Genomic DNA, 14,453 nt, shown 5'->3' with positions numbered 1-14,453 from the left:
GCGAACATTGAGGGCATTTTAACTTAGATAATTTATTTAGGTTTGTAAATAATAGCTATTTATTGTGCGTTTGTCAGTTATTGGTCCAGATGCATGTTTTCAAACACATTGCTGTAAAAATCTTAAATGCTATAGTTCTTACCTAGTCTAGTAAGAAAGTGTCTTATTTTCTTTAAGGTTATCGTGGTTTTACTGAAGCCAGTGATGGTAGCCTGTGTCTTGCTATGGAATATGGAGGTGAAAAATCTCTAAATGATTTAATAGAAGAACGAAATAAAGACAGCCGGGGTCCTTTCCCAGCAGCCATGATTTTAAAAGTTGCTTTGAATATGGCAAGAGGGTTAAAGGTAACTGTGCCATTATATTTAAATGTCTTTTATGGGACATGAAGAAATTAAATACATTATTTACCTAATATAATGTGTGATTTTTTTTTTTTTTCCTCTCCCAAAAGAGGGAGTTGCCTTGTGTTCAAGTCTGTAGAGTCTTTCATGTTGCAGGGTGCACTATGTATCTTGATTACCAAAGTTTTGTTTAGGGACCTCAAATAAGCTTGAAATAACCTCAGTCAGGTGGCAATCACCTGTTAGATTTAGTTAAAATGGTTAATTTATTTAACACAACCTTATTATTTATTCCTAATGCCATGTTGATGTAAACTAGTCTCTTAAAGATTGCTTTGCAGAATGTTAAGTTTTGGACATCATGAATGTACATCTATAAAACAAATGAAAAAAAATTATCTCCATGTATGCAAATAAGTTATTATACCTTTGAATAGAAAACAATATATAGAATTTAAAGAGTCTCATCCTAAATAACTTAAGCAGAGTAATGATGGCTCCAGAGAATGGTTGGGTTGACTCAAAAGTGGATCACATAGGAGAGGCAAGATGGCGGCATAGAGAGGAGTGGAATTTAGTTAGTCCGTGGAGCAACTAATAAACAACCAGGAGCAACTAGTAAATAATCTGAAACAAATACTGGGGGATAACCGTGACTGTACACACATGGTATACCAACCTGGATCGAGTGGAATGGCTGAAATCGCAGCATAAAATCTCTAAGTAACAACTGCAGAACCGCGCTGGGAGTCCCCTCCCCCCACGGCAGGCTAAGCTACAAGACCTTGCTATAGGAGGAAGCATTCCTGGAGCAAGCGAATATAGCTCAGCCCAGCTCCAACTAGGGTTTTAATTAACAGATGTGGACTGCTGAATGCAAGCTACAAACATAGACAAACCCCTAACAAGCAGACAGAGGCTTTTAGAGACCACTGATCTTAAAGAGCCAGAGAACTCCTGTGCCCTGGGAGAGGGAGCCCAGAAGACCAGGTGCTCTCTCTGACCAACGGGCAAAATTGGGGGGCATGGATTGGCTCTGAAAGGGGGCTTTCTTTCCCTTTTTCTCTCTCTCAACCTGAGTGGCTCAGTGGAGATAGCCTTAGCCATTTTCAGTTCGCAGCACTCTGACCCAGACAGGGGTGGAGATAACAGAGTCAGAGAGGAAAAGGAGCAACTCAAGTGCAGAAGATAACTCCCTAGGAGGGTATCTTCCCTAAGAAGAAGGAGGTGGGGCCCAGCTCTAGTATACCTATTGCAAACTATGTACTACAGTAGTATTTTAAGTCTTTCATCAACAGTAACAAATGTACTATACCAATACAATGAGTCAATAATGGGGGGATGGGGTTAGGGGTATGGGAGGATTCGAGGTTTTTTTTTTGGTCTTTATTTCTTTTCTGGAGTAATGAAAATATTCTAAAAATTGAAAAAAATTTATTGTGGTGATGGATGCACAGCTGTAAGATGGTACCATGGGCAATTGATTGTGCACTTTGGAACTTTGGATGATTGTATGGTATGTGAACAATCTCAATAAAATTAAAAAAAAAAAAAAAAAAAAACCCAAAAAACAGTGGATCACATAATGATGATACTGATGTCAACGTCCATGTTAAGACTTCAAATAAAATTGATTTATTAAATGTGAGCTTGGAAAAATGTAGTATTTCAAAATAATATTTGAATACTTTTATAGAAAAACCATAATTTTTAAATAGGTAGGATAAACAAAATAATTTGAATTATCATCTAAGAAACAATGATTTTAAATGTGTATGCATAGTCAAGTTAATTAATTACATTTTTTTATCTTCATTTTATTGAGATATATTCACATACCACGCAGTCATACAAAACAAATCATACATTCGATTGTTCACAGTACCATTACATAGTTGTACATTCATCACCTAAATCAATCCCTGACACCTTCATTAGCACACACACAAAAATAATAAGAATAATAATTAAAGTGAAAAAGAGCAATTGAAGTAAAAAAGAACACTGGGTACCTTTGTCTGTTTGTTTGTTTGTTTCCTTCCCCTATTTTTCTACTCATCCATCCATAAACTAGACAAAGTGGAGAGTGGTCCTTATGGCTTTCCCAATCCCATTGTCACCCCTCATAAGCTACATTTTTATACAATTGTCTTTGAGATTCATGGGTTCTGGGTTGTAGTTTGATAGTTTCAGGTATCCACCACCAGCTACCCCAATTCTTTAGAACCTAAAAAGGGTTGTCTAAATTGTGCGTAAGAGTGCCCACCAGAGTGACCTCGGCTCCTTTTGGAATCTCTCTGCTACTGAAGCTTGTTTCATTTCCTTTCACATCCCCCTTTTTGGTCAAGAAGTTCTCCGTCCCACGATGCCAGGTCTACATTCCTCCCCGGGAGTCATATTCCATGTTGCCAGGGAGATTCACTCCCCTGGGTGTCTGATCCCACGTAGAGGGGAGGGCAGTGATTTCACCTTTCAAGTTGGCTTAGCTAGAGAGAGAGGGCCACATCTGAGCAACAAAGAGGCATTCGGGAGGAGGCTCTTAGGCACAATTATAGGGAGGCCTAGCCTCTCCTTTGCAGCAACCGTCTTCCCAAGGGTAAAACCTATGGTAGAGAGCTCAACCCATCAAACCACCAGTTCCCTATGTCTGTGGTTATGTTAGCAACCATTGAGGTGGGGTAGGCGAATACCCCTGCATTCTCCACAGGCTCCTCAAGGGGGCACTACATATTTTTTTCCTTGATTTTTTTTTTTTTTCTTTTTTTTTTCACCTTTTTTTCCTTTTTAAATCAACTGTATGGAAAAAAAATTAAAAAAAACAAAAAAGAAAAACATACAATAAAAGAACATGTATTTGGGCATATTCAATTTATGATCATCGACATTTAAATTAAACACATTAAGTGGTTCTGTATAAGGAGCAGGTAGATACCAAAAATTGTCTCTTCAACATTTCCAGGTCTAGCTCACAAAGTAGATGTTTAAATGCTGATGAATGAAAACAATTAACAATTTTGTAGGACATATTTGATTGTGGGTGAATATCATTACTTGTGAATTCCAATAAGAGTTTAGTGTATCGAACAAAACAGTCTTAGATTACATTTCTGCTTCCTCTTCAGCTCTTATAAATTTGTGTGGCCTTAACATCATCAGTTGTTTTGTATTATCTCAACAATTTGAGGAAAGTATACCTCATTGTAAAGATCCAAAATTATTTCTAAAACTTACCATCCTTAAGTAAAATTGCAGTATATTTTGAAATATATGATATATTTTGATATAAAATATGTGTAATGGGTTCAAAAATAAAAGTTAACATGTCTATAAGTAGAAATCTATTTTTAAAGACTTTTAGATTGCTGATCATTATAGCAGGCTGAGATAACATGGGACATTCTCTTCTCTGGCTTCAAATGATTTGGCTTGATGGACAAATATAAGCCTGTAGTTTATAGGAAGGGAGTTTGAGTCATCATTTTTATTTTAAGGTCATCATGTTTTTTATTAGTTTGTATTTTTGCTCATATGTGTTAAATTTTCCACTATTTTAGTATCTGCACCAAGAAAAGAAACTGCTTCATGGAGACATAAAGTCTTCAAATGTTGTAATTAAAGGTGATTTTGAAACAGTTAAAATCTGTGATGTAGGAGTCTCTCTACCATTGGATGAAAATATGACTGGTAAGTAGTATTCTAATTTTTAATTTTGTTTCTATACAATTTTTAATAGGTAATTCCTGGGGTCAGAACTCAAAAACTAGTATATACTCAAAAATTATATAATACAGTGTCTCCTTTTCCTGTCTCCTTTCATTCATTCTCCAGTCCTCTCCCCTGTCACACACACAATATAAATTATTGGTTTCTTATTACTATGTAATATATTTTTAATGCATTTTTTTATTGTAAACTTTAACATATTTACATAACAGTGATAACTTTCCAAGTATGATTTAACAAGTAATTAGAGAGCAAATTTCAAAGAATGTCATGGGTCACAATTCCATAACTTCAGCTATTCCCATTATTGTAAAATATAACATGCATATAGAAAGGTATTAACTTTCAATGTACAGTCCCACAAGCAGTTATATCAAAAATTGTTATGAGTTACAGTTCCACAGTTTCAGTTCTTTCCTTATTATGCATATATTAATGTATTTTTTAATTGAAGATCACTTAGGGGAAACTTGGTTGGGATTTTAAAGAGAAGAAAAATCTCATAATAGAAAATAAAATTTTAATAAGGAATCACAATCATAAGATTTTATAAAGGAATTGATTTAGCATAAGCAAAATGACAAGATTTTGGGAACTGGTAAAAGACAGAGGAGTGGAAGAATAAAGTGGGATGCTAAAAAGGCCAGTCTTCTGCTTTTTGCCTCTTGTCTTCCCCAACTTATTCTTCTTTTATTATAAAGACTGACTTCTCAGTAATTTAAGATATTTTCTTCATGAGAACCAGGAACCAGCCTCCAGAAAGCCTCTGTTTTCAACTTGCTGTTTAGTAAATTACATTGAACTTTGTCTCTTTATGTGAATTTAAGGTAAGGAAAGGTTAACAGATGCTGTTTAAAATATATGTACACCTTAATTTCTAGCTACAGTGAAAGTTTACAAGTTGAATCGAAGGGAAGAAAACAGGCAAATAGAATGACTGTATAATGATATCTGTATTCATTAGTAAAGATAGAAATGTCATGAACTTTTTTTTTTCATGAACTCTTATGCTAAATAACTTTTGTAAAGTAGAAACTTTTGGAAATAAAAGAAGAGATTCTCAAACAAAATATAGATTAGATTGATAGCACAATTTCCTCACTCCTTAATAGATGAAACAGGCACCCTAAGAATATAGAAGATCTGAGTAAATAATAAGGCTGTTTTTTAGGTACTAGAATATTGTTCTGATTTGCTAAAGCTGCTGGAATGCAATATACCAAAAATGGATTGGCCTTTACAGATGGGGTTTATTAGTTCACAGGTTTACAGTTTTAAGGCCATGAAAATGTCCCAATTAAGGCATCAACAGGACGATACCTTCTGAAGAAAGGCTGATGGTATCTGGGGTTCCTCTGTCACATGGGAAGGCACATGGACAGAGTCTGCTGGTCCTCTCCCAGGTTTAGCTTCTGGTTTCTGTGCCTTTCTCCAAAATGTCTCTGGGCTTCTGTCTCAACTCCTGTGGGTCCTTGCTTGCTTCTCCTGGGGGCAAACTCTGGATTACGTATCTTAGCTTCTCTCCAAAATGTCTCAGCTTTTCTCTTAGCTTCTCCTGGGGCAAACTCTGGATTACATATCTTAGCTTTTCTCCAAAATGTGTCTCTCACCTTTTCTCTTAGCTTCTCCTAGGGGCAAACTCTGGGTGTCATCTCTTAGCTTAGCATCTCCAGACGTCTTTCTGTCTTCATCTCCAAGTGTCTGGGTCTGTGTTAGCTCTGAGCTCTCTTTCCCTGAGCTCTCTTAAGGACTCCAGTAAACTAATTAAGATCCCCTTTGAATGGGTGGGGTCATATCTCCATGGAAATAATCTATCAAAAGGTCCCACCCACAATTGGGTGGCTCACATCTCCATGGAAATAACCTAATCAAAAGATCCCACCCTCAGTAGGTCTGCCCTCGCAAGATTGGATTAAAAGAACATGGTCTTATATGGGGTGTATAATAGATTCAATGAACACAAATATTTATTAAAATTGGCTGTATTTTAGGTCACAAAAGCAAACCCCAAATTACAAAAAGTAGAAATAGTCTAATAGTTGGCATGCATTGACTTCAGAGTTATAAATCTAGAAATTAGTAATAAAACTGGAAACCAAAACCTCCAAAATTTTTAAGAATTTAAAACATTTCTTAATAATATTTGGCTGAAGACTTCAAATTCCAGTTATAAAATATTCAGAGAATAATGAAAATGTTGCATCAAATCAAAACCTATTTGATTGTCAAACTAAAATGAAAATTTTTTCCTTATTTAACTTTTATGAAACTAAATAGACTAATCAACTCAAATTGAAAAAAAAAAAATGAAGACCTAAGGAAAGCAGAAAGTAGAAATTAATGAATTAGAAAATCTGGGAATTCTACATAATCCCATAATGACCTGTTTTAGATCATGTCAATCTGAATCTAGTTCATTCATGAGGATACATGTTCAAACAGTTGGAAAAAGACTATAAAAGGATGATGAGGAGGAATGTTCCTGATCAGATATTAATGTGTATTATAAATCTACAGTAATTAAAGCAGTGATTTTCATGCCAAAATTGGCAGATAAATTTAACATAATACAGTAAAAAAATAGTTCCCAAAAATATATAAGAATTTGTTATATGGTAAAGGTGACATTTTTTAATTAGTGAGAAAGAAGTAGTTTAGTCAATAAATGATGTTTGGACATTTTAGAAAAAACAAATCTGTTTCTATTTTCATGTTTTTAATCCCTGCAGACTGAAGATTGAAAAATAAATAGAAAAAATTATAGGTAAATATTTTTTTAATATTGGAGTTGTGAAGGACTTTTAACAGGATACCAATGCTAGAAACCATTAAAGAAAAGCTATGATTATCCCCCAATTTTTTTTTTTTTTAATTCCTATATTGCAGGGTTGGGAGTGGGTATTAAAATATGACTATCAGAGACATATATGTATATAAAAAAGGGTTAACATCGCTAATGTATAAAAAGTTGTTACTAATCAATGAGCAAAAAGTAAAATCCCTATCATGAACAGGCTGAATGAAAACAAAATAAAAACAGCAGGTAAATATGAAAATATATTTATTTAATCTTAGTGATTTTTTGAGAGCCAAATTAAATAACAAGATTAGTGATCCTCATCAACAGGCAACATTCAAGTTGCCTGTTAATGTTTCTCCATTCCTCCATTTGCCTTGTAAACTCCAAGATGTTGGGAACCTTGAACAGTTTGTTCAATGTAATATCCTCAACTCCTAGGATAGTACCCGACTTAAAAATATATTAAATAGTTGAATAAATAAAAAGATTTCTAGTCTGAGCAACAGGGTAGGTTAACATGTACCCATACACTGAATAGAAGTTGCAGTTGGGGTACCATCTGGGTTAGGATAGGCTTTGCTATGGTAACACAGACCCTCCAAAACCTCAGTGGCTTAAAACAATCAAGGCTTATTTCTCAACCTGCATGTCTGTTAGGGTTGTGTTCCATGTCATTTTCACCTTGGACCCAAGCTGATGGAACAACCACTAATATGGAACATTGCCATTATTGTGTGAAGGGTAAAAGAGCTCTAGAGCCAGCCTCTCCGATACCAGTAGCCCCTAGGTATTTGTGACTGCTTATATTAATTAATATTTTTAAAAGATTTAAGTTATTTCCTGTCACCCTAGCCACATTTCAAATGCTCAGTAGTTACATGTGATCAGTGGCTACCACACGGAACAATGCAGATATGGGATATTTTTATCTCCACAGAAAGTTCTATTGGATAGTGCTGCCCTAGAGAGTCCTGCACTAGCAGTTAAAATGTTCCCATTCAGAAATGATGCAAGCAAGCCACTTCCATTCACTGTCAGTGGCCAGAACTAGTAATGGCTCTACCCAACTACGACAGGCCAGAACGTGTTATCCTTACTTGTGCATAGAAAGTGGAGTACATGAACTACTTGATGAACAGTACTAGTAACTACCACAGTGGTATAGCCTTCTCAGAGGGCAGTTTGGAAAGATGGTATTTAAAAAAAATTTTTTTTAATCTATATGCCTTTCAACCTGGTATTCCATTCCTAAGAATGTATCCCAATGAAATAATTGGGCAGTACAGACATTTTTTACAATAATCTGATATATTAATTCCTGAAAAAACTCACATTCTGCAAGTCACAAAATATAACTAGGTTTATTTAAAAAGCGAGTTGTGACAGAGGGCTCAAAACCTATGCAACTTTGAAACCAGAGCAATAATAAAAACATAAACAATCCTAACAAAAATATCAATAATAACAATAAAAAAGTAACAATTTGTTCTACCTTGAAGATACATATGAAGGCAATTATTTTCAATAGATATCTTCCATCAAAATTAAAAATTTGATCTGGCTCTCTTAAAAAATATGTGTGTTTTTAAGCATGGTGGAATGTCTTGGCCACTGCTTTACCTGCACTCACAGCTCCACCAGATAGTTTAATGTTATAAAAAAGTGGTTCGTTCATAAAGGTACCAAACCAGCTACCCATTGCACTAACAGAAGGCACTTCTGCAGGGCAAAGTTTTCTCTTTGTGAGAAAGTTTGCTTCTGATCATTTCAAATATAACATCAATGTACTAGAAAAAAATCACTGAATTATCTTTTAACTGTTGTATATGAGCTAGTTTGGGCTTAAAAAAATTAACATTGTAGCAAAACAGCAGAAATAAACATATGCAAAATGTAAGAGTGATCACCAATAAGAGATGGGTTAATTTATTTATTGTACCACTACACTTTAGAATACCATATAGCCATTAAAATTATGTAGATTTATATTTGCAAGCTTTGAAATATATCCAGATATGTTATGTGAGATGAATCGATGATAAACTAGCATTTAAATGTGTGTGTGTGTATGTGTGTATACATACACATTAAGAAAAGTTTGAGGAAAAAACCCCACCCTAATCTTTTAAAGTTTATTTTTAAGTTTTATATTTTAAAGGTAATATATCTACATGTTTACAACTAAAATATATATATATAAGGATGTTCTATGAAAAGCCAAAACCTTGACTGGTTATTTCTAGAATTATTCATTTATTTGTTTAGCAAATATTTATTAATACTAAGTACATGTCAGGCACTGTGCTAGGCACTATGGGTATAGTGGAAAATGGGATAGATATAGTCTTTACCCTGTAGGAGCTCAAAATTAGGATGGAAAGTAACACTTGAGTAAGTAATAATAAAGGATAATGACAGTTATGTTCCAAGGAATTAGGTAAACATTGCAGTGACACACAACTATGTCTAGATGTCAAGAAAGGCCTCCCTAAATAAATAAGCTTAGGCTGACAATTGAAGCATGAGTAGGAAGAAGTTCCAGTTCCATCATTTTTCAATTTAGGATAGTATCTATGAGAACTGAATAAGGTGATGTCTGTTTAAACTTCTTGAATGTAGTAAAGGGCAATAAAATATAAGTTTTTTCTATATTGACAAAAAAGTAATAAATTTATGAATCTCATCATCAACTTTTGTTCTAAGAACAATTTGTCTTAACAGAAAAAGCAAATTTGATCAGTAATATTGCATGTGGAACTACTTCTGTTATGTTTAAATGCTAATTGCAGACTTAGAGAAATTTAAGTGAACAGATAGTAAATGCACTTGTGGTTAGCTAGGGTCTCCAAAATTGAAGCTGATTATTAGTTCCAGAGTTCTATAAAGCTATTCTTTAGCATGGTGCATCCCTATAGGAATTTGATCTACTTAGAATGGGGCATGAATACTTCCTCATCCCCACAGAGTGACTGCCTATCTGGACCATGTCTATAGATTTATCTCTTACCCAGTTGCACAGTCCTTTAAGTGTCTCTTAGACATAAGGTAGTATACCATTTCATGGTATCTTCATTCAGCAGCCTAGGAAACTAAAACAGGGAAAAGCCTTCAAGGAGTTTATAATGTACACGATTGCCTTCCAAACTTTATTGCCTTAAAGCTGAGTTAAGAACAAAGGCTGCCATCGAGATGTCATTCATCTCCTCCTATTCTTGATGTTGGATATGGTACTTCTGTTCTCACTTTTTCTTTAAACAGCCTTACTTTGGTGTACACCCACAATGTTGTATGAATGAATGAGTGTTGATTGGAGTTTTCAATTCCATGACTTCTGGCTTCTCATTTTTACCTTCTTTCAATCTTTCTTTTTGCTCTTCAAATGTTAGTTTTCTCTTCCTTCTTTTCCCCCTTCCTTTATAAATTTCTTAAGACCCTCAAGGTAGAATTTTTCTTTATTTCTGAAGGAAAGTGTCTTTCATTGAGGAGGCTCCCTGTTTTTCTCTATTACTTGAAAGTGAATTATATTAATTCAGTTTGTGATCACTCTAACCTTAAAAAGAAATGGAGATTTTAGCAATTAAATACTGAAAAATTCCATTTTTTTAAAATATTGTTTACCAACATCTCGTAGTGAATGTCCTGTTTGTAAGACTTTGAGTTTATCCTAGTCATAGCAAAAGTAAAGCTTCTTTCAAATCTGAAAAGGGAAATTTACAAAATTTTGGAAGAGATCATAGAGTATGTTTGTTTACCTCAATGTAATTAAATTAGAAATCAATAACAATAAGATATCTTGGAAAACTGCAAGTATTTGGAAATTAAACAACACATATCTAAATTACCCAACAAGAGAAATAGGAAAATATTTTTAATTGAGTGATAAGGAAAATACAACATATCAAAATGTGTGCGATATAGCTAAAGAAGGGCTTAGAGGGAAAGCCATAGATGGATGATAATGAAAAAGAAAGGGTTCAACTCAATGACTTATTGCTCCATCTTAAGCTAGAAAAAAAGACCAAAGCAGACCCAAAGTAAGTTAAAGGAAGGAAATAATAAAGATAAGAGCATAAATCAATGAAATAAAAAACAAACACTGGAAAATATTAATGAAGCTGAAACTTAGTTCTTTAAAAGGATCAACAAAATTGATAGATCCTTAGCTATGCTGATCAAGAAAAAAAAAGAACACAAATCACCAATATCAGGAATGAAAGAAGGGTTATCACTCTAGATTCTGCACATATTTAAAGGATAATAGATTATTTACAAACAACTTTACATCAACACATTTGACAACTTAAAATGGACAATTTCTTTGAAAAATACAGCTTGCCAAAACTGATATAGGAAGAAATAGAAAATTTGAATAGCCTTATAACTATTAAAGAAACATTCCTACAAAGAAAATTCAAGGCCCAGATGTTTTCAATGTTGATTTCTATCAAACATCCAAGGAAGCATTTGTATTTACACAAACTTCTTCAGGAAATAGACGAGCAGGAACCACTCCCCAGTTGGTTTTGAGATTATGATGACTGATACCAAAACCTTACAAATTACATTATAAAAAAAGAAAATTACAATTCATTATCTTTCATAAGCAAAAATCCTTAACAAAATATTAGTAAATTGAATCTAACAACACATAAAAAGGATAATACATCCTAACCAACTAAGGTTTATCCCAGAAAGGAAAAGTTATTTTAGCATTAAAAAAATCTATGTAATTTACCATATCTATAAATTTAGAAGGAGAACAACCTGGTTATCTCAGTAGATGCAGAAAAAGCATTTTACAAAATCCAATATCCATTCATCATGAAAACTCTGAGCTAACTAGAAATAGAAGTGTAAGACCTCTTTTCTACACTGAAAACCACAAAATATAACTGAGAGTTAAGAAATATCTAAGTAAATGGAGAGAGATCATGATTGTGGATTGGTAGACTCAATATCATTAAGATGTTAATTCTTCCCAAATTGATCTAGAGATTGAGTGCAATCTCAGTCAAAATTCCATCTTGCTTTTTCATTGATATTGACAAATTGGCTAAAATTTAAAACGAAATGTGAGTGGAACTATGTCCAGAAGCTTTAAGAGCCATATGCTTTTCTCTTTTCCCTGACTGAGGAATCATGGAACCAAGGAGATGGTGTTTCTCTTGACCTAACATAGCATAGTTCAAAAAATGAAGAAACTGAGGCACAGAGTTGAAGTAATCTGTTGAAGGTTACACAGTTTGCAAGTATCTTTCAGCCCAGGCAAGGCGGTCTGGCTCCAGAGTCTGTATTCTTGACATCCGTACTCTTATCTTTTTAGCACCTTCTAACAGAATTACTTTTCCCCTGCATTCTTGAGACTGACAAGCTTTGTGAGTATTTACCAATCTGATAGGAAAAAGTAGTCCTTATTAAGTGTGATATTGAGTGTATTTTCATATTTATTGGCTAAATTTATTAATCTGTGAACTACCTGTTCAAATCATTTTCTTTGGGTTGCTTGCCTTTCTTAGTGGTTTAGAGTGCCTGCCCCTATGACCATTTTACCTATATTTTATTTATTTCAGTGACTGATCCTGAGGCCTGTTATATTGGCACTGAGCCATGGAAACCCAAGGAGGCTTTAGAGGAAAATGGTGTTATTACTGACAAAGCAGACGTATTTGCCTTTGGACTTACTCTCTGGGAAATGATGACTTTATCTATTCCACACATTAATCTTCCAGATGATGATGATGAAGGTATGAATACATATTTTTAACATAAATCACATCTCTTCACTTTGAACTAAAGATTAATTTATAAGATGATATGTAATCTTTCCATTAAGTTAAAATTTTTTAAATTTTATTTTAAATTTTTAAAATTTGCTCTTTTAGAGCAAGTTTGATATAGTGTAGTTTTTAAGATATAGATTGTAATCATATTTGTGACTAATTTGATACCATCTAAGTATAATCTCATACAAATGAGATGGGAATTCATTGATAATATCAGAAAATCCAAAGGGTAAAAAGTTATCTTTAAAATCCCTGGCCTGAGAAAATGACTGGAAAGCTATCACAGGAAGGAAGAGTATAGGGGTTGATAACTTATAAATCCAAGACAATAGCTAATCTATTCAATAGTGGGACAGTTTAAGAGACTGTCTATGGTATAAAGTTAAGCATATTACATGATGAATTCTAGTTTCAAGAGTGTGAACTTGAACAGTCACTCAGGTTTTCCATGACTTAAAGTGATTTTGGTGTTCGTTTCAATCTGCAAACTTCTTCATGAGCAGATGAAACTTTTGATGAAAGTGACTTTGATGATGAAGCATACTATGCAGCTTTGGGAACTAGGCCACCTATTAATATGGAAGAACTGGATAAATCGTACCAGAAAGTGATTGAACTCTTCTCTGTCTGCACAAATGAAGATCCTAAAGATCGTCCTTCTGCTGTACACATTGTTGAAGCTTTAGAAATGGATGTACAGTGACCACCTCAGATTCGTTACTACTTCAGCATGAAGTATGGCTCATATATACAATTACTCTGTTTACTGTAATACCTTTATATACTTACCATGATAATTTGTAATTAGACTCTTTGGAAGTTGCCTATTTTAAGACCATAGCACCTTGTTAATATTGTAATAACCATTTCTAATATTAGGGTATTTCTTGTATGCTTATGATAAGCATTTGGGATTGTAGTGTGTTTTCTACTCAAGTACTTGAGATTGTTCATACAGATTTAAAACACTAGCAATAAAATGCTTAAGCTCTATACCTAACATTAATTCAGATTGAGTGACCATTACTTTCATTAATGATCTTTCTCATTCTCTATTTTAATAGATTATTGAAATGAGCAGATTGTGCAGTACAAAATAAGTCTACATTTGCTTCTATTTTAAACATTAAGCCTTTTATTGACATTTCTTGGCCGGTGTGCTTATTAAATATGATAACTGGAATCTAAGAGAATATGGTTCAAAAGAGTAGCTCCCTGGGTATTTCTAGATTTTTTATTTTTTATTTTTTTTATTTTTTGAGTAAGAGTCATTATAGCTTGCCTTGTTTTTATGGATCTCCCCAGATCTTTTGTTTTTGCTTTAATTTATTAGATGTATTTTCTGCATTGAAATTGCTTTTTTTTACTTTTTATTTACTTGATTGAATGTTAAACATTTCACAGTTCTGGTATAAAAATAATGAAACCCAAATGAGACTATTAGAGAATAAAGGATACTTTAGATACCAGGAAATGTCTCAGCATTATCTTTTTGGGTACTCTAATTGATTTGAGTATTCCTTTAAAGTTATGGAGTGAATGTGAGTAACTTTCCCTCTCTTGGTCTCATTTTGTTCATCTGTAAAATGAGGTGGATTTGGATCAGTAGTTTCTATCTGAGCCATAATCCCTGGTAATTTTCAAAGTCATTTGTGCCTGTGAATCTAGGTGGTATGCCCTGACTTGGCTGTAAATAGATTTTAGAAATTATTGTCACATAAGAGTTCTTAGAAAGTTTAGGAACTCTTTGCTTTAAAAAATTCTAGAATTCACTGAAAGGTCCCTAATAATACATAGAGCATT

At 33.7% G+C, this 14,453-nt stretch overlaps 1 protein-coding gene across 1 annotated transcript in view; it reads left to right on the top strand.

Annotated features, from left to right (window-relative positions):
* Positions 1-14,097, top strand: part of PBK (PDZ binding kinase) — a 35,984-nt gene extending 21,887 nt beyond the window's left edge. Inside the window, exons 5-8 of the mRNA XM_037813017.1 lie at positions 178-347; positions 3,899-4,028; positions 12,438-12,611; positions 13,154-14,097. Coding sequence (XP_037668945.1) covers positions 178-347; positions 3,899-4,028; positions 12,438-12,611; positions 13,154-13,353 — 674 coding nt within the window. The 3' untranslated portion in view covers positions 13,354-14,097. The remainder of the gene's footprint in view (positions 1-177; positions 348-3,898; positions 4,029-12,437; positions 12,612-13,153) is intronic.
* Positions 14,098-14,453: the final 356 nt, after the last annotated feature.

Source organism: Choloepus didactylus, chromosome 20 (genome assembly GCF_015220235.1).
Source record: "Choloepus didactylus isolate mChoDid1 chromosome 20, mChoDid1.pri, whole genome shotgun sequence".
Classification (NCBI taxonomy): domain Eukaryota; kingdom Metazoa; phylum Chordata; class Mammalia; order Pilosa; family Megalonychidae; genus Choloepus; species Choloepus didactylus.
The sequence above is the reverse complement of the archived record's forward strand: the minus strand, read 5'-3'. Positions and strand labels throughout refer to the sequence as shown.